A 21,496-nucleotide genomic window follows, 5' to 3' on the forward strand; every position below is an offset into this window, starting at 1 on the left:
CCCCAGGACCAAGATTTCCCTAGGAATGTTTTTCAGAAAGCCTTGGACTAATGATCAGAACTAGGAAGTATCTGGGCACTGTTGTGCACTCAAGCTGGGAGCTGAGGCAGGAGGATGACAAGGTGAAAGCCAGCCTGGGCTACATGCCCACAAAGGAGCAGAGGGTGTGGCTCGGTCCCTGCCCCCTCATGGAGTTTCATGACCTCCTGAAACTCAAGTTCCAGGGTCTACAATGCCCTCTGGCATTGAGCTAAATCCCCAACCCCGTGCCAGCTGCTTTTGCGGAAGACCCAGGTTCGGTTCCTGCACCTACATGGCCGCTCACACCAGTCAGGAATTCCAGTTTCAGGGGATCCAAGGCCCTCTTCTGACCTCTACAGGTACCAGGGATCCATTACACGCGGGCCAACACACGTAAAAGAAAGTGAACAACTGTTAAGGTCTTAATTATCTAAATCAGTCAGTCTCGGGAGTTTGTGATTTTAATCCCAGCACTGGGGGGGGGGGGGGGCAGAGCCAGCGGCATCCCTGGGGCTCACTGGCCAGTCAGTTTAGCGAGGTCCAAACCAGTGAGAGAGACTGTCTTCATAAAACAAGGTGGACAGCTACTGAGGACTGATATCTAAGGTTGTCCTCTGGCTTCCACACACCACACCACGCACGCACGCACGCACGCACGCACGTACGCACACGCCTGCATAAACAAAAAACATCAGAAATGTTCCTTCCCTCTCCCAGGGCTCCTTCCTCCCAACTTTTCCTTCCAGAAGGGTCTTCTGCTGCACGGCAGAGCCCCAGGTTGTCCCCACAGCTCGCCTCACTTACCTGTGTGAAGCTGGAGCCCATCGGTGTCCCGAGCGGGTCTTGAGCAGCAGTTAATGGAGGCAGAGGCTACAGAGGGCAGGCACTTAACTCGAAGGCCCAGGAAGAAAGCCTCCGCACAGCTTCGAAGGTGGTCCAGCAGGGGGCATCCTGCCAGCCCCTCACTCAGATCTAACAGCACAAGAGCCCGTCAGCCTGATGTGGCCTCCTGCCCAATGGGCCCACCCATGCTGGCCCTGTGGGTGAAAAAAGCCAGTCTCCTGACTGGGCAGGCAGCCCCCTGTGATAACTCCGGGTAGGCATGGAAGTGGCCACAAGAGGGCAGCTGACACCGGTAGAAGCTGGCCCGTGCTACACCAAGAGAAACAGCCTGGCTAGAGCTGAGAGGCACGAGCTGATAGTGATGAGTCAGGACATCTGTGGGGATGGGGGGGGGAAGGCCACCAGAGGGAGGGGCACAAGCTCATCCTAGGCTACTTGGACAGGGCACAGATCTAGGATGGAAATGGGTCAGTGGGTGCAGGGTCTCCAAAACTGTTAGAGACCCAGGCTTGGAGGCTGGGGTGTGGCTCAGTTGGTAGAATGCTTACCAAGCATGCATGTGACCCAACCCCGTCCCTGTAAAACTGGGCATGGTGGTGCACATCTGTAACCCCAGGACTCAGGACGTGGAGGCAGGAGGATCAGGAGAGTCAGGAGTTTAAGGTCATCTTTGGCTAAATAATGAGTTCAGGGCCAGCTCAGACTACATGAAATCCCCGTATCAAAAATATAGTGAGAGGGCTGGAGAGACGGCTCAACAGTTAAAAGCACATACCACTCTTGTAGAGAATGCAAGTTCAATTCCCAGCACCCACGTTGGGCAGCTTACAACTGTTGGTAACTCCAGCTCGAAGGGGAGCAGATATCTGTGGCCTCTAAGAGCACACGTACTCCCGTGAACGCATACAGATACAAATACATATATTAAAAATAAAAAGAACTGGGCTGGAGAGATGGCTCAGCGGTTAAGAGCACCCAACTGCTCTTCCAGAGGTCCTGAGTTCAATTCCCAGCAACCACATGGTAGCTCACAACCATCTGTAAAGAGATCTGATGCCCTCTTCTGGTGTGACTGAAGATAGCTACAGTGTACTTATATATAATAAATGAATAAATCTTTTAAAAAATAAAAAATAAAAAGAACTAAAAGAAGAGGGAGGGAGAGAGGGAGGGACAGAGGGGGGAGGGGAGAAGAAAGACAGATTCTAGGTCTAGCCTAGTCCTCCTACAAAGACCCAGCAGATAACGTAGATGGAGTGACTGACTCTAAAGCAGGCGTGAGCACTCTGCAGGCTATGGTGCTGGCCATCAGAAACCACAGTGCCCATAACGCTCTGATCCTAAACGGCTGCAGAAAACCCAGGCTGGGGTTGAAGAGATGGCTCAGTGGTCAACGGCACTGAGGTTCTGAGTTCAATTCCCAGCAACCACATGGTGGCTCGCAACCATCTATAATGAGATCGGACGCCCTTTTCTGGTGTGTCTGAAGACAGCTACAGTGTACTTACATATAATAAATAAATAAATATTTTTTAAGAGAAAAGAAAACCCAGACTGGCCACTAAGGTGCCATTCTAAGGGCCAGGAAAAGCAGGGTATATCAGTGTCTCTGAGACCAGTACCCTTCATCCCCCATTCTGAAGCTAACAGCCATACGTGTGGCCCTCTGCTGGGCATGGCCCTCCTAACTTGGGTATACTGAGAACACAGGGCCCAGACTGCCCCTCATTCCTCCCTAGCATCTCTGGCTGAGGCGTTTTCTAAGCCCAGGTTGCTCCAACTCTGCCAGTCTCTTCCTGATGAAGAGACCTGGAGGGACTCACTGGGGCTCCCCAAGGCCTCTCCACGTCCAGTCCTGTGTCTTCTAAGAGAGCATGAGGCCAATTCGGATTTGCCTTCAGACCCTCCTCTTCCTCCAGAATCCAGCTATACCACCAGGCGAGCCAGAGACAGCTCCAACCTCAGCTTTCCAAGCTGATAAAATGAGTATTCCTCTGAGCACCCAGCACGGGGCCCAGGGCAGTGTGTGTTATGGCCAAGCCATGGCTAGGACTGGGAGCGCACACCGAAATAACCAGTATAGACAAGGGTAGGGGGATGCTAAAAAGGCAAGTCACTCTGCCAATCTGAGGACCTAGCTGACCCCAGACTATCTCCTTCAAGCCAGTTCTGCATGGGCTGTTTCTTATTGGGGAATCTGGGCAGGGGCTCTACCACTGAGCCACACTCCAGCCCCTCCCTGGGGGATTCTAGGCAGGGGCTCTACCACTGAGCCACACCCCAGCCCCTCACTGGGGGATTCTAGGCAGGAGCTCTACTACTGAGCCACACCCCCAGCCCCTCACTGGGGGATTCTAGGCAGGGGTTCTACCACTGAGTCACGCCCCCAGACCCTCACTGGGGGATTCTGGGCAGGGACTCTACCACTGAGCCACACCCCAGCCCCTCACTGGGGGATTCTGGGCAGGGACTCTACCACTGAGCCACACCTCAGCCCCTCACTGGGGGATTCTAGGCAGGGGCTCTACCACTGAGCCACACCCCCCAGCCCTCATTGGGGGATTCTAGGCAGGTGCTCTACTACGGAGCCACGCCCCCAGCCCCTCACTGGGGGATTCTAGGCAGGGGCTCTACCACTGAGCCATGCCCCAGCCCCTCACTGGGGGATTCTAGGCAGGGGCTCTACCACTGAGCCATGCCCCAGCCCCTCACTGGGGGATTCTAGGCAGGGGCTCTACCACTGAGCCATGCCCCAGCCCCTCACTGGGGGATTCTAGGCAGGTGCCTGATGACTCCGGCCCACTTCTCCTACCTATGGGCTGCAGGTAAATGTGTTTCCGGGCCAGGCTCTGCTTCCGGAGCTGCAGAGAAGCATGGAAGGTCTCGAAATCCTCAGGAGCCTCTGGACGGCTTAGGAGCCAGTCGAAGGCTGAATGGATGAGCAGTGTGCTGAAGAGAGTCCGGTGAGGGTTGTAGGCCTCAGACAGGAAGAGCCTCTCCGACGGGGAGAAGGCTGAGGTGTAGAGCTGCTTCAGAGCCAGATCGCAGGAGATCAGCGCATCCTTCAGGGCCCGTGGCCCAAAGCTGAACTCCTGCGGTGGTCTGCACTGCACCATGGTGTGTGTTTGGCTCCTGGCCACTCCTTTGATTTCCTTTTCCGGGCCATGAATCTCCCAGGGGACAGCCACGGTCTCCTGTAGAACCTTCTCTTGAGCTTACAGAGTAGCTGAGTAGCTGCTCAGAGCTCCCAGGAGATGGAGACTGGACTGAGAGACAGTGAGGCTTAATTCTGCCTTGTTCTGGAATTTCTCGGCAAGGTAAGGAAAGCTTGCTGACCCCCTGCGGAAGACACACGAGGCCAACAGTCACTGCTTTGAGCACAGGTGACTATCTCTTAGACAAAAGGCCGTTTTCCTGTGAACTGGAGTCAGAATGATCTCATCTACACTAGAAGGTACCATTCCCCAAATCAACTAGGAAGGGGTGTGGCCGTGCGTGCGTGCGTGCGTGCTTGCGTGTGTTGGGGGCAGGAGGGCAGAGGTTGACATCAAATTTATTGCTGTCCACCTAACTTCTGGAAAGAGTCTCACACTGAACCCGGAGCTTAAAAACCAGACTGGCTGATCACCAGGCCCACAGATGTGCACGCTAGTCTTCACATGGTTATTTGGACCCAAACTCAGATGCTTGTGTGGGAAGTGCTCTACCCACTGAGCCATCTCCCCATCCCAGAACTGAGCACGGAGGTGGCTTCTCTCCTCACAGAGATGCATATCCAAGGGACTCCAACTCTTTGAGCCCTCAGAAGCAAGGGGTATATAAAGAGGTATCTACCCTTCAAAGCTAGGAGGGTTCCTTCACGAAAGGCAGAGGCTGTTCCTCCTGCCTTTTACGATCACAAGATAACCCTGCCTCCTCACAGAGCCACCCAGGCCCTCCTTCCAAACCATAGGTTCCTTGAGGGAGCCCCGTGTGCATCCAGGGGCTGTCTTCTGGGGAAGAATGTAATTTTTTTTTTTTTTGGAGCTGGGGACCGAACCCAGGGCCTTGTGCTTGCTAGGCAAGTGCTCTACCACTGAGCTAAATCCCCAAACCCCCCCCCCTTTTTTTTTGGAAGAACGTAATTTCTAGACGGCTCTAACAGTCAGGAGCCAGCATGCTGGCCACAGCAAACTGGACCTGGAGGCAAGCAGCCAGGAAGACAGACAGAGGGACTACAAGCTGTGGTACTCACTGTCTACCAGAGTCCTCCCTCCCAGGGAGTGAAGATTGGAACATGGGCGTGGGAGTGCTTTTATCAGGTCATGCTTGGCTTCAGCAACAACAGGCTGCTTTGAGCTTCGCTTTGCATCTCAGTGCAGAGCAGTCAAGTGAGGTGGGGAACACAGACCACGGGAGGTAAGGTGCTGCCTTCTCTGCCCCAGTGTGGTCAGCTCCCCAAGGAGAGGAAGTGCACAGCTATGGAGGCCCCGCAGGCTGCTAAGCACCTGACTCCTCACACATCTCACCGACCTATTTTTGTTTCTGGATGCCAATCACACCACCTCCTCAGACACCCCGGCTCTGCCCCAGAGCTGCACACAAACAACACCCCAAGCTTAAGCCCAGGAGCCATGCTGTCTTAGGGTGACTTCTGAATTACGCTTTAAGGCTGTAGCTACTTCAGCTAGTCTGTCTGTCTTTCTTTCAGTGCTAGGGATGGAACCTGTGGCCTGATTGTATGTTAAGTAAACCCTATCCCCGAGCCACACCCCTAGCCCCTCACTGGGGGATTCTAGGCAGGGGCTCTCCCACTGAGCCACACCCCCAGCCCCTCACTGGAGGATTCTAGGCAGGGGCTCTACCACTGAACCACACCCCCAGCCCCTCACTGGGGGATTCTAGGCAGGGGCTCTACCACTGAACCACACCCCCAGCCCCTCACTGGGGGATTCTAGGCAGGGGCTCTACCACTGAGCCACACCCCCAGCCCCTCACTGGGGGATTCTAGGCAGGGGCTCTACCACTGAGCCACACCCCAGCCCCTCACTGGGGGATTCTAGGCAGGGGCTCTACCACTGAGCCACACCCCCAGTCCCTCACTGGGGGATTCTAGGCAGGGGCTCTACCACTGAGCCACACCCCCAGTCCCTCACTGGGGGATTCTAGGCAGGGGCTCTACCACTGAGCCACGCCACTACTCCCAGAATTACCTTTAGTGTAACTAGAAATGACCTATGCGTCCTTTCTCTGAAGTAGCCTAGGAAGGCCTCTTCAGGAGGAAAAAAAGCAGGCTCTGGTATCGCAGACAACCTGAACCACTCTGATTAACATCTTGCCCATCTCATCAGTCACTCTGAAACCCCTTAGAAGCTGGGAAGTAGTGATGCACACCTTTAATCCCAGCTCTCAGGAGGCAGAGACAAGCAGATCTCTGAGTTCCAGGCCAGCCTGGTCTACAGAGTGAGTTCAGAACAAGGTCAGCCAGGGCTACACAGAGAAATCCTGTCTAAAAAAAACTGGACAAAAAGAAAGGAAGGAAAAAAAAACCCTCAAGATTACTTTTTGAGTGAGATGGGTATGTGTCTATGTGTGTATCTGTGTGTGTCTGTGTGCATCTGAGTGTCTGTCTGTGTGTTTCTGTGTGTGTGTGTCTGTGTGTTTCTGTGTGTGTGTCTGTGTGTTTCTGTGTGTGTGTCTGTGTATGTGTGTACCTGTGTGCATCTATATGTGTATGCCTATGTGTGTGTCTCTGTGTTTGTGTGCCTGTGTGTGTGTGTATGTGTGTATGTGTATGCCTATGTGTATGTGTCCGTGTCACGCACATGCAGAGGCCAGAAGTCAACACAGGCATTCTCCTTAATCACTTGCCACATTATTTTTTGAGATAGGGTGTCTTGTTGAACCTGGAGTTCACTAGTTCAGCTAGACTGGCTGTCCAGCGAACTCTGAGGAGCCTCCCATCTCCACCTCCCCACAACAGTGCTGCGCTTACAGATGTGGGCTGCTATTCCTGCCCGCAGGCTCATATAACATTCACTGAGCTACCTCCCTAGCCCAAGACCGTCTTTATCCAACACTGCATTCAATCTCTGTAACAATCTTTTTTTTTTTTTTTTTTCCGGAGCTGGGGACCGAACCCAGGGCCTTGCGCTTCCTAGGCAAGCGCTCTACCACTGAGCTAAATCCCCAGCTCCATCTCTGTAACAATCTTAAAGTGTGGATATCATATTTACCCATCTTATTGCTAAATAAATTGAGGCTCAGAAAGGCAAAGCCATGTTTCAAAGCCTGCACGGCTTGCTTGGATCCAGACTACTGACTTAGTTCTCTCCCTCTAATCCTGACTCGTGGAACCACTGTTGCCCATAGGGTCTTCACCATGGGCACCCAATTCTCTTTTACCCCCACACATACTAGTCAGGATCTCTGCTGCTGCCAAACACTCCTGCGAAAGCAAAGACAGGGTCTCGCTATGTAGCCCAGGCTGGACCAAGAGCCTCCCGCATTAACCTCTTACATGCTGAACTTACATACATGTTACATACACCAGGATGACAAGTGCTTGCTTTTTACCATGGTTCAGCCATGCTCATTCCAGTCATACTGTTCAAGATCTGTCCCCTGCAACCTACTCACAAGGGCCGTGGTGTACCTATGAGCATGCTCAGAGAAGCCCAGCAGGAGGAAGCCAGACCAGGGAAGCGCCCTGACACCTGCTCCGTGTGCAGTGCCACAAGACAGCCCCCGACCGACCCCCAAACCAAGGCTTGAAGAAATGGGGCACACCAGCTCCAGAAGACACTGGATGCTGCATGTCATGCCTGCAAATCCAATACTTGGGTGGCTGAGGCAGGAGGATCACCATGAGTTCAAGGCTAACCTGGGCTATATAATGAAACCCTATCTCACAAAAAAACAAAAAAACAAACAAACAAAAAAACAAACAAACAAAAAAACAACCCTAAAAGAAAACAAAAGCAAGCCAAACAAGTTGCAACAGAGCATGATGGGATATGGGGGGAGGGGATAGTGACCACCAAAGGACTCACCTTCCAACATGGACCAGAGGTGGTTTTGACAAGGTCTGAGTTGGGCACCAGAGTAAGCAAGCCCCTCTGTCCCATCTCATGTCCTTCTCTGAGGTCAAGTAGCCCGGATGTCTACACAGACAGCATTTCCTCTCAGGCAGGCTGTGTGACCATATTCACCTTCTGGGGTTCTGAGAGGACGCTCCTTTCCCCACTCTCGGCTACTAGCTCAGTTTTTCCACCCTGCACGGCCAGTCTTCACAAGACCACATTTCACACAGAGGCTGAAGCTACAGGAGGAAGTACTCCTGGCAGCCAAAGCAGCCGCAAAAGAAGCTTTGGGGACTGTGAGGGGCCGCCTCCCCCGCCCCATCCTCTCAGCCATGCTATCCTCTGGAAAAAAAAAAAACCTCCAAGATGGTCCCTAGCTGTCCTCCGTGTCTGTCACAGTCTGCTGCCAGCCTCTGCTAATGATACGGCAGTTCTGTCCAGTAGCCTGCCTGCATCCCACAGAGCTACAGACACTACCGTTTCACATAGGGAAACTGAGGCACAGAAAGGCTAGCGATTGGCTGTAGGTCACAGGGAGAAGCAGGAACTCCTGGCATGATTCTAAACCAATGGTTCTCAACCTGTGGGGTGCAACCCCTTTGGGGTAGCATATCAGGCAGCCTGCATATCAGATATTTACAAAGTATAAGAGTAGCAAAATTCCAGTTATGAAGTAGCAGCAACAAAAATAACTTTTTGGTCGTGGGGGTCACCACAGCATGAGGAGCTGATTAAAGGAGTTGCAGCATTAGGAAGGTTGAAAACTGCTGTTCTAGACAAAGGCAGTGATGTAGCACCCTCTCCCTGTATCCCCTTCTGCCCTCAGACTTGCAGCAATCCTCCTGCCTCAGCCTCCATCAGAACATCCAGCAGAGGCCTGGCCTTTAGACAAGAATCACGCTCTGTTTCTTGTTATTCTGGAGACTACAGAAAACGCCCAGCAGCTGCAGCGGTTCATTTACTGAGGGCCAAATCTCGAAGGCGATTTGAGCAGCCTCAGGGAGAAGGAAATGCAAGATGCAAAGGGGTTGGGGAGGGGGGAAGAGCTTAGACAGCATGGGGAGGACTCCCCCAAACCCTGTGGAGAACCCCCACCTTTACTTGTGAACCCCAAATTTCCAACCCAATTTCCCTCCAGTCAGTGAAGCAGCTATGCTTGGGACAAGTTCGGAGTCTACCTGAGCCAGCTGTTTGGATTGACAGGTGGCTTTACCTTCCTGGAGCTGTGACATCACCTGGCGGTCACTTATGCCCCTCCCAGACACAGGCTAGGGAGCAGCCGGGTGGTCAGAGAGTTCCCCTGACTCTCACTGCGGGGCATCCCACAACAGTCCACCGGTCCTAGCTGGGAAATCCTTCAAGCGCTTTCCCAAAGCCTCATAACCTCCATCTGAAGATGACAGAGCTGTTACCTGGACCTGGGGAGCTGCTAGCGGGGAGTGAGCGCCCTGCCCCTTGGGACCCAGCTCCGAGCTGTCTGGAACCTGACCACCAGCGTAACACGTATGAAATCCCAGTCGCCAAGGCTCGCCAAAACCGCTATCCAAGTACACCGAGTACATCCCATGGTCTCCCTCATAGGGGGACGCAGCCACCACCACCCGGACGTCCCCCTGGCTTGCGCTTGCTGGAATCTCCACTCCGCAGCGCCACCCACACCCACACCGGCAATCAGGTCCCCGCGCCTGTGGTTGCTCTCTGAGCGCCCCCTACCTCGCAGCCCTGCGCCCTCCGGAGCTGTCCCAGAGAAGCTTGGTGTGCGGGTCACGGGGACCAAACCGGTGCTGGTGTGACGTCAGCACGCGAGGCAGGGACTGAAGCGGGATCTGGTGGAAAGTGCGAGAGGAGAGCGGTAGGAAACGGTGCCACACCCTCCCCAGTGGCTCTAAGACTTCTGCTGTCTGTCTGCTCAGGAGCACGTGGGACGCTGACACTCCCAGCAACGTGTGCTTCAGAGCTCATCTCATAGCTCGAGGAGAGGAAGCTGGAACATTCCAGGCCAGCCTAGGACACCAGAGGAAAAGTCAAGCGAGGGGGAGGGGGAGGGGGCGGGACATTTCTGTATTCCCACAGCTGATGCTGAGGCAGGAAGATTGAGGGTTCCAAGCTAATCTGGGCTATATATAGTGAGAAGCTGTCTCAAAAGCAACCAAGGCCAAAAACAGCTAAACAAACGCACAAACAAAATAAAACAGGCAAGAAGCCCCACCCCAACCCCGTGTACAAGGTCCTGCATCGGAAACCCAGCACATCATAAACCAGGGTGCCTCCGACTTTCTACATAACGAAGGGTGACCCTCCTGCCTCTACCTGGCATTACAGGGGTACACCACCACACCCACTTGTGCAGTGCTGGGGACTGAACCTACAACAGGGCGAGTACTAGGCGAGTACTTTACCAACTGTGCCACATCTCTAACCCCAGACAGTATTCTGAATGCTTCCAGAACATTCTTGCCACAGCCACCAACAAACTTGTTTGTTCCCATTTTGCTGATGGAAAAACTGAGGGGCAAGGATGGAGCCACAGACTGGAAGCCCAGCTAAAGACCTCCCAACCTCATCAGGTTCTTGTGTTGTTTTTATTCCTCTTCTAGAACATTCTTCCCCCTAAATATATTGCTCTGATAGGGACCTCAGGAGGCTTCCCTGTTATTCCAGGTGGATGCTACGTCAGAGGTTTGCCTATCTCTCTTGTTGTATCTGAAGACCCCAAACAGGATCTGGTAGCGAGCAGGCGTTCAATACATACTGGCCAAGTGCAAAGACTCATAACCTACCAAATAAATTACTTTGTGCTGGTATAGACCATTCACTGAGTGTCACATGGTCTTGTTTAGACGCTTAACAAACACTTTCAATGCTGCCTGGGGGGGGAAGGGGAGGGAAGGAGGGAGGGAGGGAGGGGAAAAGAGAGAGTGCACGTGTACCACCCCAGGGACCAAAAAAAGGGGCGGCTACAGTCGTATGGCTCCTGGGCTCTTCTCTGAGACCAAGTATCTAGGTTGTCCCTGGGGCTGGCTAGGGATACCCAAAGGCCACCCCATGGGGACTTTAGCACCTGCTAGCAGTGACTCTCCTGTTCTCCTCTCAGAGCCCACCAGCGGGTCACTGAAATCTGAGACCTCATGCCCCTCCTGGGTCTCAGGCGACATGCACGACCAGGACACCCAACTCCCTACCCCAGAGCCAGGCTTGGAGTCTGGGATAGCTAGCTTTGTCAGCTTGTCACCTCCTAGGATCACCTAAGAAGAGAGTCTCAGGGAGGAATTATTTACATTGAGTTGGCTTGTGAGGGATGGTCTTATAATCTGACTGATGGGGGGGGGATCCAGCCTAGTGTGGGTGGCACCATTCCCTCGGCAGGGGGTCCAGAGCTGTGTAAGAGTAAAGAAGTGAGTTAAGCAAAAGCAAGCAAGCCCATATGTATTAGTTCCTTCTGCTCCTGGCTGTGGTTATGATGTAACCAGTGGTTTTCAGTTCCTCCCTTTACTTCCCTACTGTAGTGATCTGTAATCTGAAACTGTCAGCTAAGAAACCCTTTCCTGCTATGCTGTTTTTCTTGTCCTGACATTTTATCACAGCAACAGAAACCAAACTGATGGGGGGCTTCCTGTTCCTTTCCAGGGCTGGGAGTTCTGATTTAAAAGTGCTGGTGGGTGAGAGACTGCTACTTTGTTTCTTTGTGTGTTAGTTTCCAGACAAGGTTTTTCTGTGTACCCTTGGCTATCCTGGAATTCACTCTTTAGACCCGGCTGGCCTGGAACTCAGATATTCCCCCTGCCTCTGTAGCGGAAGTGCTCAGATTAAAGGCATGGCCACCTTTTGATAGGGTTTCCATGTGTAGCCCAGGCTGACCTTTAACTCCATCCTCCTGTTTCAGCCTCGGTAGAGTTGGGATGATAGGCTTGCATTACTTCACCCAAACATTGCTGTCCCAGCTAACCCTCTAACCGCCCTTTCTCCTTGGGTGTCTTCAGAAAAACAGATTCCTTCATGATTGGAAATCACCAGCCTCCTGGGGCCTTTGCAGTCAGCCTACCCTCTCCAGCTACATTCTTTGAAAACACCCTGCTCCCCACCCCCACCCCCCAGCAGCGTTCTATGAATGTCTGAGCCATGCATCACCATTATTTCCAGGGGGCAAAGGAATTTTCCTTTTAAAAAAATGATTAAGAAATCATGATCAACGGTAAACATCCGATGTAGAAAATGTGGGGAACTAAAAAAAAAAAAAAAAAAAAAAAAAAAAGAGTAAAGGGCAAAGGGCAATGGGTGACGGGTAATCCTAGAACCAGGCCTCTTTCCTAACTTCTGATATTTTTTTCCCTCCATATTTAAAACCATCTCTCCCAGCCCCACTCTGGTTTTCCTGGACAGGGTTTTTCTGTGTAGCCCTGGCTGTCCTAGAACTCACTCTGTAGACAAGTCTGACCTCAAACTCACAGGAATTTACCTATCTCAGGTTCCTGAGTGCTGGGATTAAGGCACACACTACTATCACCCAACTAAAAACATCTTAAAGGGATTGTCCACATACACTCTGGTAGAGGCCATTTCCTTCTTTCATCTTCTGCCCTCTCTCCCTCCTTCCCTCCTGCTGAAGATATTTAGGTCTCGCTATAGAGCCCAAGTTGGCCTCAAACTCACAAAGTTCCTGTCTCTTTTTTTCCAAGTGCTGGTATCACAGGCCTGCACTGAACCCCTGCTAGAATACCACACACTTCTGATAAGTGTTTTCTGGTTCCCTTTGTTAAAGCAAAAACTAAGACTGGGGGGGGGGGAGCCATGTTCTCTTCCAAAGCTGGTTACTATGAAAAGGCTGTAATGGGAAGATGGGTGAAGTGCCTGGCATGCAAGCTGATCTGAGCCCTAGCAGCCCAGAAAAAGCCAGACATAGAGGCCCAGGCCTGTGATCTCAAGCTCACCACTGGGAGCCTAAGCCACCGCTTGGTTCAGTGAGAGATCCAGCCTCAAACCAACCAAGGAACGAACCAGGCTGGATGCTAGATGTGGCGTGCATGTCTTTAGTCCCAGTGTTCAGGAAGCAGAGGCAGGAGGATCTCTGTGAGTTCCAGGTCAGCCTGGTCTCCATATCCCAGGCCAGCCAGGGATACATCGTGAGACCCTTTCTCAAAAAGCCATAAAAACCTAGCGGGGAGAGCAATTGAGGCAGATGCCTGAGATCCACCACTGGCCGGCATGTGCACACGTAAACAAAATCGTGGACTGCCCATTCTTGTCTCCACTAGCAGGTACCAGAGCCACAAGACCCAGGCCTTGGATCTTGACCTTGGAAATGTAGATGAACAGGTCCCCAGTGGAGACTTGATGAACTGGAAGGAACCCCCTGACCCCCAAGGCAGGTGGTCCCCAGGCCAGGACTTCTTGGATGTAGCCACATCCAGCCTAGGCCATTGCCTATCAGTCACCCACCCCATGCAATGAGACACACTGCCCTCTCCCCAAGCAGGACTCCAGACCTCTAGACTATTCTAGAAGTGGAACGGATCCCTGTCCTCTGAGCCAGGCACACCTAGGGCTCACCGCCATAGGAAGTTGCTGTCGTCCCCGGGCCTCCACTTCTCCAGAGTTAGTGAGACGGTCCCCTGAAAGATGGGTTCACCCAGACCCTCAGCAGAGGCATCTTATTTGGAATGAGAGGACAAAGCAGGAGTGCAGAGGTGAGCACACCCTGCCTGAGATACAGTGAGGCACTTTTGCTTTGTTTTATTTTATTTTATTTTTGTTTTTTTTTCAAGACAGCATTTCTCTGTGTAGCACTGGGTGTCCTGGGATTTGCTTTGTAGACTAGGCTGGCCTCGAACCCGGAGGTCTGTCTGCCTCTGCCTCCCAAGTTCTAGGATTAAAGGCATGGGCCACCATTGCCTGCCTCAGTGAAACCCATTTTATGAAAAGGGGAACGAGGTCTCACGGAGTCTGGGGGGGGATCTTGAACTTCCCACATGGCTGAAGAGGCCCTTAACATTTTTATTAGTATGTGTTGTGCATGCAGGGAGGCACAAGCCAGCCATGATGCACGTTTAGAAGTGAGAGAACAGCGTGCAGGAGTCAGTTCTTTCCTTCCACCCTGAGTCCCGGGGATTGAACTCGGGTCCTCAGGTTTGGTGGCAAGCGCCTTTAATTGCTGGGGCATTCACTGACCCAAATCTTGAACTTCTGATCCTCCTGCCTCCACCTCCTGAGTGCTACGCTTGCAGGAAAACACGCCCGCTGTTTGCATTGAAGGATGAACCCTAGGGACTCATGTATACTAGGTAAGAGCTCTACATCCCAACCCATCCTGTCCATCAGACAGGAAATAACAGCCACTACAACAGGAAGGAGGGAACTCACTGTGTAGCCCAGGCTGGCCTCAAACTTGCAGCAACCTGCCTGCTCAGTCTCCCAAGTGTTGAGATTACAGATGCGAGTCGCAGTGCCCCCTAAACTGGTCAACTTTAAATGGGTGGCCTCTGTGGCATGTAAATCACATACATCTCAATAAAGCTGTTTAAAGAATATGTACGTGTCAGATGTGGTAGCACACACGGACCTGTGGGTTCTAAGCCAGCCTGGTTTACATAGTGTGTGCAGGTAAGCCAGGAGCATACAGCTGAACTGCATAGGGCAAAGAGGGAACAATGTAGCCACAGGCAGCTGACAGGAACATGGGTTCTCAACCTGGGGGTCGCAACCCCCAGGTAACTTTATATATCAGATGTTTACATCACAACTCAGTAGCAAAATTACAGTTATGAAGTAACAGTGGAATACTCTTACTTCATTTGTAAAGGACAGAATTTGTGGTTGGGGATCACCATAATATGAGGAACTATATTAAAGGGTCACAGCATTAGGAAAGTTGAGAACCACTGCGGGGGGGGGGACACAGTGTACCCCACACTTCGACCTTGGGCTTCTGGCAGCAGCAGTGACAATACATGTGCGCTGTTGTAAGCTAACCAGTGACAGGAGCTCGATCCACTGGGCGAAGAGCAAACTGCTTCAACCGAGAGCTTTGGAAGGATTGGAGGAGAGGAGCAATGTTCTTGGCACAGTAGTAGTCCCCAGTCAGCCACCCTTGGTTCAGCAGACATCATGTGTGCCGGGTGCTGGGCTGCAGTGGGGCAGGCTGAACCCAGATCAAATGCCAGCAGAGAAAAAGAGGATGCAGAGGGGGACAGGATCCAAGGATAGCATTTGAGGCCAGTGCCACACAGATAAACAAGCAGAATGAGTCGGAACCAAGGGTAGGAAAGGGTCCGGCCCTGGGAGAGGAGCTGCTACGAGCAAAAACCATGTGCTGGGGCTTTGCACAGTTGCATCCACAGAAGGTCTAGGAGCAGAGTGTGGACGAAGTCACGTGATAGGTTGGACTATGAGGCATCATCAAGGACCCCGAGGGGCTCCCACTGCCTTGCACTGAGGCCATCGGACAGGGACGGGGTTGGTGAGGGACAGGACCAGGTAAGTGACAGGGAGAAGGTGGCAATAGAATCCAGCTGCGGACAGCAGGGAAGTGGCATGCATGAAGTTCTGTGTCCTGTCCCCAGAGCTGCATAAACCGACCATAGTAGCATAATCCCAGCACTCAGATGATAGAGGCAGAAGGATCAGGAGTTCAAGGTCATCCTCAACTACATAGAGAATTGGGGGCCAGCCTAGGTTACATGTGACTCTAAGAGAGAGAGAGGGAGAGAAGGAGGAGGAAGAGGAAGAGGAAGAAGAGGAGGAAGAAGAGGAGGAGGGAGGGAGGGAGAGAGACTTAAGGTGTGGTCAAATTGGGTAGAAGACTAAAGTCTAAGATTCCTTCCCGTGGCCCCCCCCCCATCCACCATCTTGAGAAGAGCCCTCCCCTCTGTCTACTGGGGACAGCCATATTTCTGGAAGCATTTTATAGAAGGCCCAGCCAGGGTCAGCTGGGAATGGGTACCAGGGACCACAGCTCTCTGGGTCTCCAGTCTCCATCCCATCCTGGAATAGCTGAGGACCCTTCCCAGGCCTCTGAGAGTAACAGAAGACCCTAGGCATTAGAAGTGTTTCGATTCAACGGTGGGGGTGCACAGGGCTCCAAAGCAGGCCCAGCCGGCCCTGGCCAGGGTCCAGCCATCTATATCAGTCTGTGAAGCTGCCCTGTGAGCAGCCCAATTAGTATTCACACCAGGTCCCCCAGTTCTGAGATCCCTTGTTCCCCCCAGACAGCAGCCAGGGTGACTAAGACTCGGGGGGGGGTATCAATGGAAAATTATCTTCAACAAATAGTAAAGGCCTTACGTCAGGGTGCACAGGATAGGGAGCTGCCAACTATAGAATGAAGACAAGCTCCTGGGGATTCCCAAGGCTAGACCAAATCTGGGCATGGGCATTAAGACTGGGCTTTGTCTAGCCTCTAGTTTATCTTATCCCTGCCTAGGTCTGGCTCTATCAGCTCCCGCAGGAGAGAGCCCACCTGTTGCTTCCCAAACAGAAGTATATTGCAGGCACAGAGGACGGTTTGCGGCATACCCAGCGACATCTGTCCCTGTCAAAGTTCTCGATTTAGAGTTGCCTGAAAATGTCACCGAAGCCCTTGCACTGGGACACTAATAACATAAAATGGCAAATCATCTCAGGGTGCCCCAAGTGGGCTGCAGAATGAGGGGTGTTCCACACACCAGCCCCCTTATTCATTGCATGTTTTTTTCTTCCTGCCCCCTGGCAGGGAGGGGAGGTGCTGGCTGACAAGGGGCTTCAGGGCTATGCCCTGGTACGGTGAAAGCCTTTTTAAATCCATTTGTAGGTGGGAAGCATCACCCTGGGAAGGCACAGAGTACAGTAGGAGTGGATGCTAGAGAGAGAAGGGACTCCCGGAAGAGAGCGTTGACCCAGACAGGCTTGTAAGGAGCCAAGGCCAGGCCTGGAAGCACCAGACCCCTGTGGCATTGTCCAAACAAGCAGGCCGCACGCAGGTAGCCTCCAGTGTGGGAAGACTCCTGGAAAGGGGCTCTGAGTGAGACCTTCAGATGGAGGTTTGGTCCTCATGTCCACCATGTGCCCAGCGACATCTGTTCCTGTCACCTCAGCAGGATGAGGCACGAGCATTCCCTTCTGGGAACCCAGAAAAGCTCATTCAGGAGACCACAGGCACTGGCCTGGGAGCCCGTGTAACACTCTGGGCCTGGGGCTTCTGGTGGCTCTAGGTACCTGGAGGGTGGGGTCACCAAACTAGCTTCATCCCTCACGTAGGTAAAAGAGCTGTGGGGTGGGGTACAAGAATAGAGACTCAGTAGCACCTGGAGGGCATGGCACTGTCCTTAGATCCTGGAGAGGTGGCCTGGGGACCCAAACTTCCTCTTACACGGTCTCACACTGTGGAAGTTGGAAGCCTCCCAGACACTCCTGGGCCCCACCCACAGGCTTACAATTACTTTCAAACATCTGGTCAACCACCAAATATTTTTTTCCCCCAGACTGCCCAACACAGATGGCTCCACCCGACCTCTCTCTGTTCCAGTCCCAGCCCGCTCCACGGTGAGATCCTCAGGTATCCCTTAGTCTCACGGGAAAGCCCCATCTTGCCCCTGGGGCATCGAAGCTTCCTAGCCACCTGGCTCACCCCAATGCATCTCCACCAGCTCTGTCTGTCCCAGCCGCTTGTCCTCCCACTCCACAGGTCACCTCTGTGGGTGCTTCCTCTAGCACCCCCATTCTAGGAAGGAGGGCTTTTTAAACTGGAATGTGGACGGACCCACCATGTTCAGCCCTGTTGGCTGTCTCTCCTCTTTTCCGGTCTCTCTTTATCGCTCGGACTCTAGGCCTTACTCAGGCTAAATTCTCCACCCAGATCCGCCTTCTCCCCTTCACCTGGCTGACTCCTGTCCAGTATGTAAGCTTCAGGCCCAGTAACTGCCTCCTCCCAGAAGCCCTCCAGTCATGCACTCCTGCAGACGGAATAATTACCTGAGTAGTGGCTGTCTTTGGCCAGGAGCTCCACGTTGAGGGTGGGGACAGCAACCACAGGGCGCATTGGTCTGGTCTCTCAGCACCTAGCGATGCCTAGCCTGTAGTGCACACATCCCAGTCAGTCCTCTATTTCCCAATTCTATGCACACCCAGCAGCCATAACACCCAGAGCGCATGCACACCGGCACAATTCCCTCTGTTGACACACATGCACATGTATGCACACACAAGAGCGCACGATCCCGGACCACATCTGACATGCCTCATGCATGCTGACGTGCCTACCCAAGCCCTAACTCACCGTACACATGCCACACACCGCCAGGCACGCTCGTGTCACTTCAACGGGTGCCGGGAGCTGGGTAGTGTGAGCGCTGCTGGCCGCCTCTGCCTGCCAGCATTTGCCAAGCAGTTTCCATGGCGACACATCTTGGCTCTGACAGAAACTGATGTGTGTGGGGAAGAGGGTCCTACAGAGGGGGCGAGATGGGAGGTGTCTATGTCCTCCGCTCCTGGCACAAACAGGGGGTGTCTCACAAGTGGACTAGGCTTGTACCTCACGAAGGGGGTTCTGAGCTGCCTGACACAGGAGTAGATTTAGGTCATTCAGTCATTCAACAAACCTCCTGGCATCATCACTCTGTGCTGATGTCTGGGGGCGGGGGGGATGTTGTCTATAACGTAGGTTTACCGAGGACTCCAGGTCTGAGGATCCTCCCAGAAGTCCCTGTCCCAGGGAGGTCAGTTAACAGTCTTCTGAGCATCAAGGCCCTCCATCCATCTTCTCTGAGACTAGAGACCAGGAGGGGATGCTGGGTACCCCTTAGAAAACCACTCACTCAGTACCCTGCTCTTCTCCCCTCCCTGACACATCCTTCTGCACCGTGTTTCTTGCCTGGTTCCTCTCAGAAGAAGTCTTTTCCCATCTTTCAGCCCAGGCCCATGTCCTGGCTCATTTTGGACAATAAAAGATGGTTTGCCTATAAACTGATTTCCACATAGGAATGAGGACTCGAGTTCAGACCCCCAGCACCTACATAAAAGGCAGATGCAGGAGTAATTCCTGTAATTCCAGAGCCAGGGAAATAGGGTCAGGGAGATCCCTGGGGCTTACAAGCCAACTTAATTAGGAGCTCCAGGGTTAGTTGAGTGGAGAGAGAGCTCAGAGGCTGGGTGTCCACTGCTCCTCCAGTTGACCTAAAATATGTGAATATGTGTGGCACACATGCATGTGCTCTCTCTCTCTCCTCTCTCTCTCCTCTCTCTCTCTCTCTCTCTCTCTCTCTCTCTCTCACACACACACACACACACACACACACACATTTATGAAATAAAGAGATGGACAGTTAAGAGGGGAGGAATATTTGCAGAATGAGGTGAATGGGAAGCCCAAGGCAAGGTGGGGGCAAAGTCACTGAGCGCCACTGGCTCTGGGGACATTAGTACTAGGCAGATGATCTTACATGTGTTGTGGTTTGAATGGAGTCTAGCTTGTCCCCGCAAAGGCTAGGGTGCTGTAAGCTTGGTCCCCATGCGATCCAGTACAAGGGTGACAGAGACCAAAGGAGCTCACGGGCGGCCAGTCTAACTGAACTGGTAAAAACAGATTTGGTGAGAAGACCTTGTCTCAAAAATCAAGGGGGTGGTGGTGGTGAGGGGAGCTCGATCAGTGGTTGACTGCTCTTCTCAACAACATATTAGGGGAATCACAACCACCCAGGCCCCCAGTTCCGCTGGATCCAATGCCCTCTTTTGGCTTCTGTGGGGGCACATACCTGTAGGTGCTGGAGGAAGGAAAGAAAGATAAACAGAAGAGAGAAAAAGACACCTGATGTCAACCCCAGCCTTCACATGCATGCATGCACGCACACACTCGAGTGCACACACACACACACACACACGGGGTGGGGTGTGAGGATGGGGGGGGGGACTGAAGAACTTGTTTCCTCCTCTCTTGAGAGCCAGGCGATTCATGGCTTTCTCAGAGGCCCCAAGGAAAGGACAAAAGTAATTGAGGTCCGTGTCCTCGCCCAGGGCCAGACTCAGCAAAGTCCATTCTGAGGTTGGGGACTGGCTTTGAAGGAGTTAAGGTTTCAGTTCCTGGAAACTTGGCTTTACTCCACCTGTTGTATCTTTATCACTAACCCCTTGCCCTTCCTCGGGGGACCCTGTCACTGAAGAATGACCTGCCCGTCCAGGTCTCTACATTCACTCTATGTGACACAGCTAAGGTACCCTCGGGCAGGCCTTGAGGCTATGTTGTTTCTACCTTCCAACTGCCAGAAATTGTGCTTTATAAACTGTCTAGACTTGGGTTTTCTGTTACAGAACGAGAATGGACTGACATTCAGGCTTGTTATTTTGGAAGAGAGAACCCAAAGTGAGAAAATGCCCCTGCCAGAATGGCCTCTGGGCAAAACCCGTAGTACATTTTCTTGATGCACCTGGGAGGGCCCAGCTCACTGAGGATGGTGCCACCCCTGGCCTGATGGTCCTGGGTTCTATAAGGAAGTGTTCCAAGCAAGCCAGAGAGCAAGTCACTGAGCGGCACCCTTCCATGGGCTCTGCATTGGTTCCTGCCCTCACTCCCTCCAGTGATGGACTTTGATGTGGAAGTGTAAGCCAAATAAACCCATTCCTCCTCAAGTCGCTATGGCCATGGTGTTTTACCACAGCATTGTCAACCTTAATAAGACATGGCACCCCACTTCAGAGACAAGGGAAGAGAGGCTCAGCCAGGCCGAGTGAACTGCCTGAGTGCCAGGTAGCAAATTGGGCACTGGGGGTTGGGCTTCTCTCTCACAGCCAGCAGTCTATACAACAGAGGACTGTATCTGCAGGACTTGAATTACTGGTCAGAAGAATGGGTTGAAGTCACTGCTCTCATCCTATGAGTCGTGACATCCTGAACTGCCCAGAAGCTTGTTCCCAGGTAACTGTTTGCTGCTGCTTCCAGAAGCCCGGGTCTGTGTAAGGACTGTATAGTATGCACAAAGCTTTCTGACTAAGAGTAAAGATGTCTCATTTCTCCCTCAAGTGCAATCAGAGGGTCCGATGTGACTGCTAATGTAGTCACATGACAGGCACCATAGTCACCTCTGGGCAAGTCTGTGAAGAGCTTCTTATTGGCTAACTGGGGTGGGAAAAATGCACCCTAAACGTGACATCTCACAATCTATATTAAATAAAAAGGGGACAGCAAGCTGAGCCCCAGTACCCATCGCTCTGCTTCCTGACTGGATGCGGTGTGAGCTCCCTCACGCTGCTGCCATGCCTCCCTCTCTGCGATGCAGAGCATCCTTGAACTGTGAGCCAAAAACGAACGGTTCCTTCTTTGGTTCACCCTGTTCTCTTTCCAGATCATGGTAGACCAGATGATCTTTTCTTTTTTTTGGTTCTTTTTTTTTTTTTTCTGAGCTGGGGATCGAACCCAGGGCCTTGCGCTTCCTAGGCAAGCGCTCTACCACTGAGCTAAATCCCCAACCCCCAGATGATCTTTTCAAAGCATCTCTACCCACAACCTCTACAAAGGTGTATCTATACTGTGACAATATCATGCTCAAAACCCCCGCACGGTTGCCAGTTTGTCCTCTCAGACACTGAGTCGTTTAAAGGCCCCTTTACTT

The 21,496-nt window shown here is 52.5% G+C and overlaps 1 protein-coding gene across 6 annotated transcripts in view; it reads right to left on the bottom strand.

Annotated features, from left to right (window-relative positions):
• Amz1 (archaelysin family metallopeptidase 1) overlaps positions 1-18,912 on the bottom strand; it is a 38,178-nt gene extending 19,266 nt beyond the window's left edge. Inside the window, exons 1-5 of one of the 6 annotated variants that reach the window (XM_006248930.5) lie at positions 18,172-18,328; positions 17,868-17,968; positions 9,639-9,751; positions 3,677-4,203; positions 826-993 (exon numbers count right to left, since the gene is read on the bottom strand). In XM_006248930.5, the coding sequence (XP_006248992.1) occupies positions 826-993; positions 3,677-3,980 (472 nt within the window). In that variant the 5' untranslated portion in view covers positions 3,981-4,203; positions 9,639-9,751; positions 17,868-17,968; positions 18,172-18,328. 6 annotated transcript variants of the gene reach the window in all.
• Positions 18,913-21,496: the final 2,584 nt, after the last annotated feature.

The sequence above is a fragment of the Rattus norvegicus genome, chromosome 12 (assembly GCF_036323735.1).
Source record: "Rattus norvegicus strain BN/NHsdMcwi chromosome 12, GRCr8, whole genome shotgun sequence".
In the NCBI taxonomy this organism is placed as follows: Eukaryota; Metazoa; Chordata; class Mammalia; order Rodentia; family Muridae; genus Rattus; species Rattus norvegicus.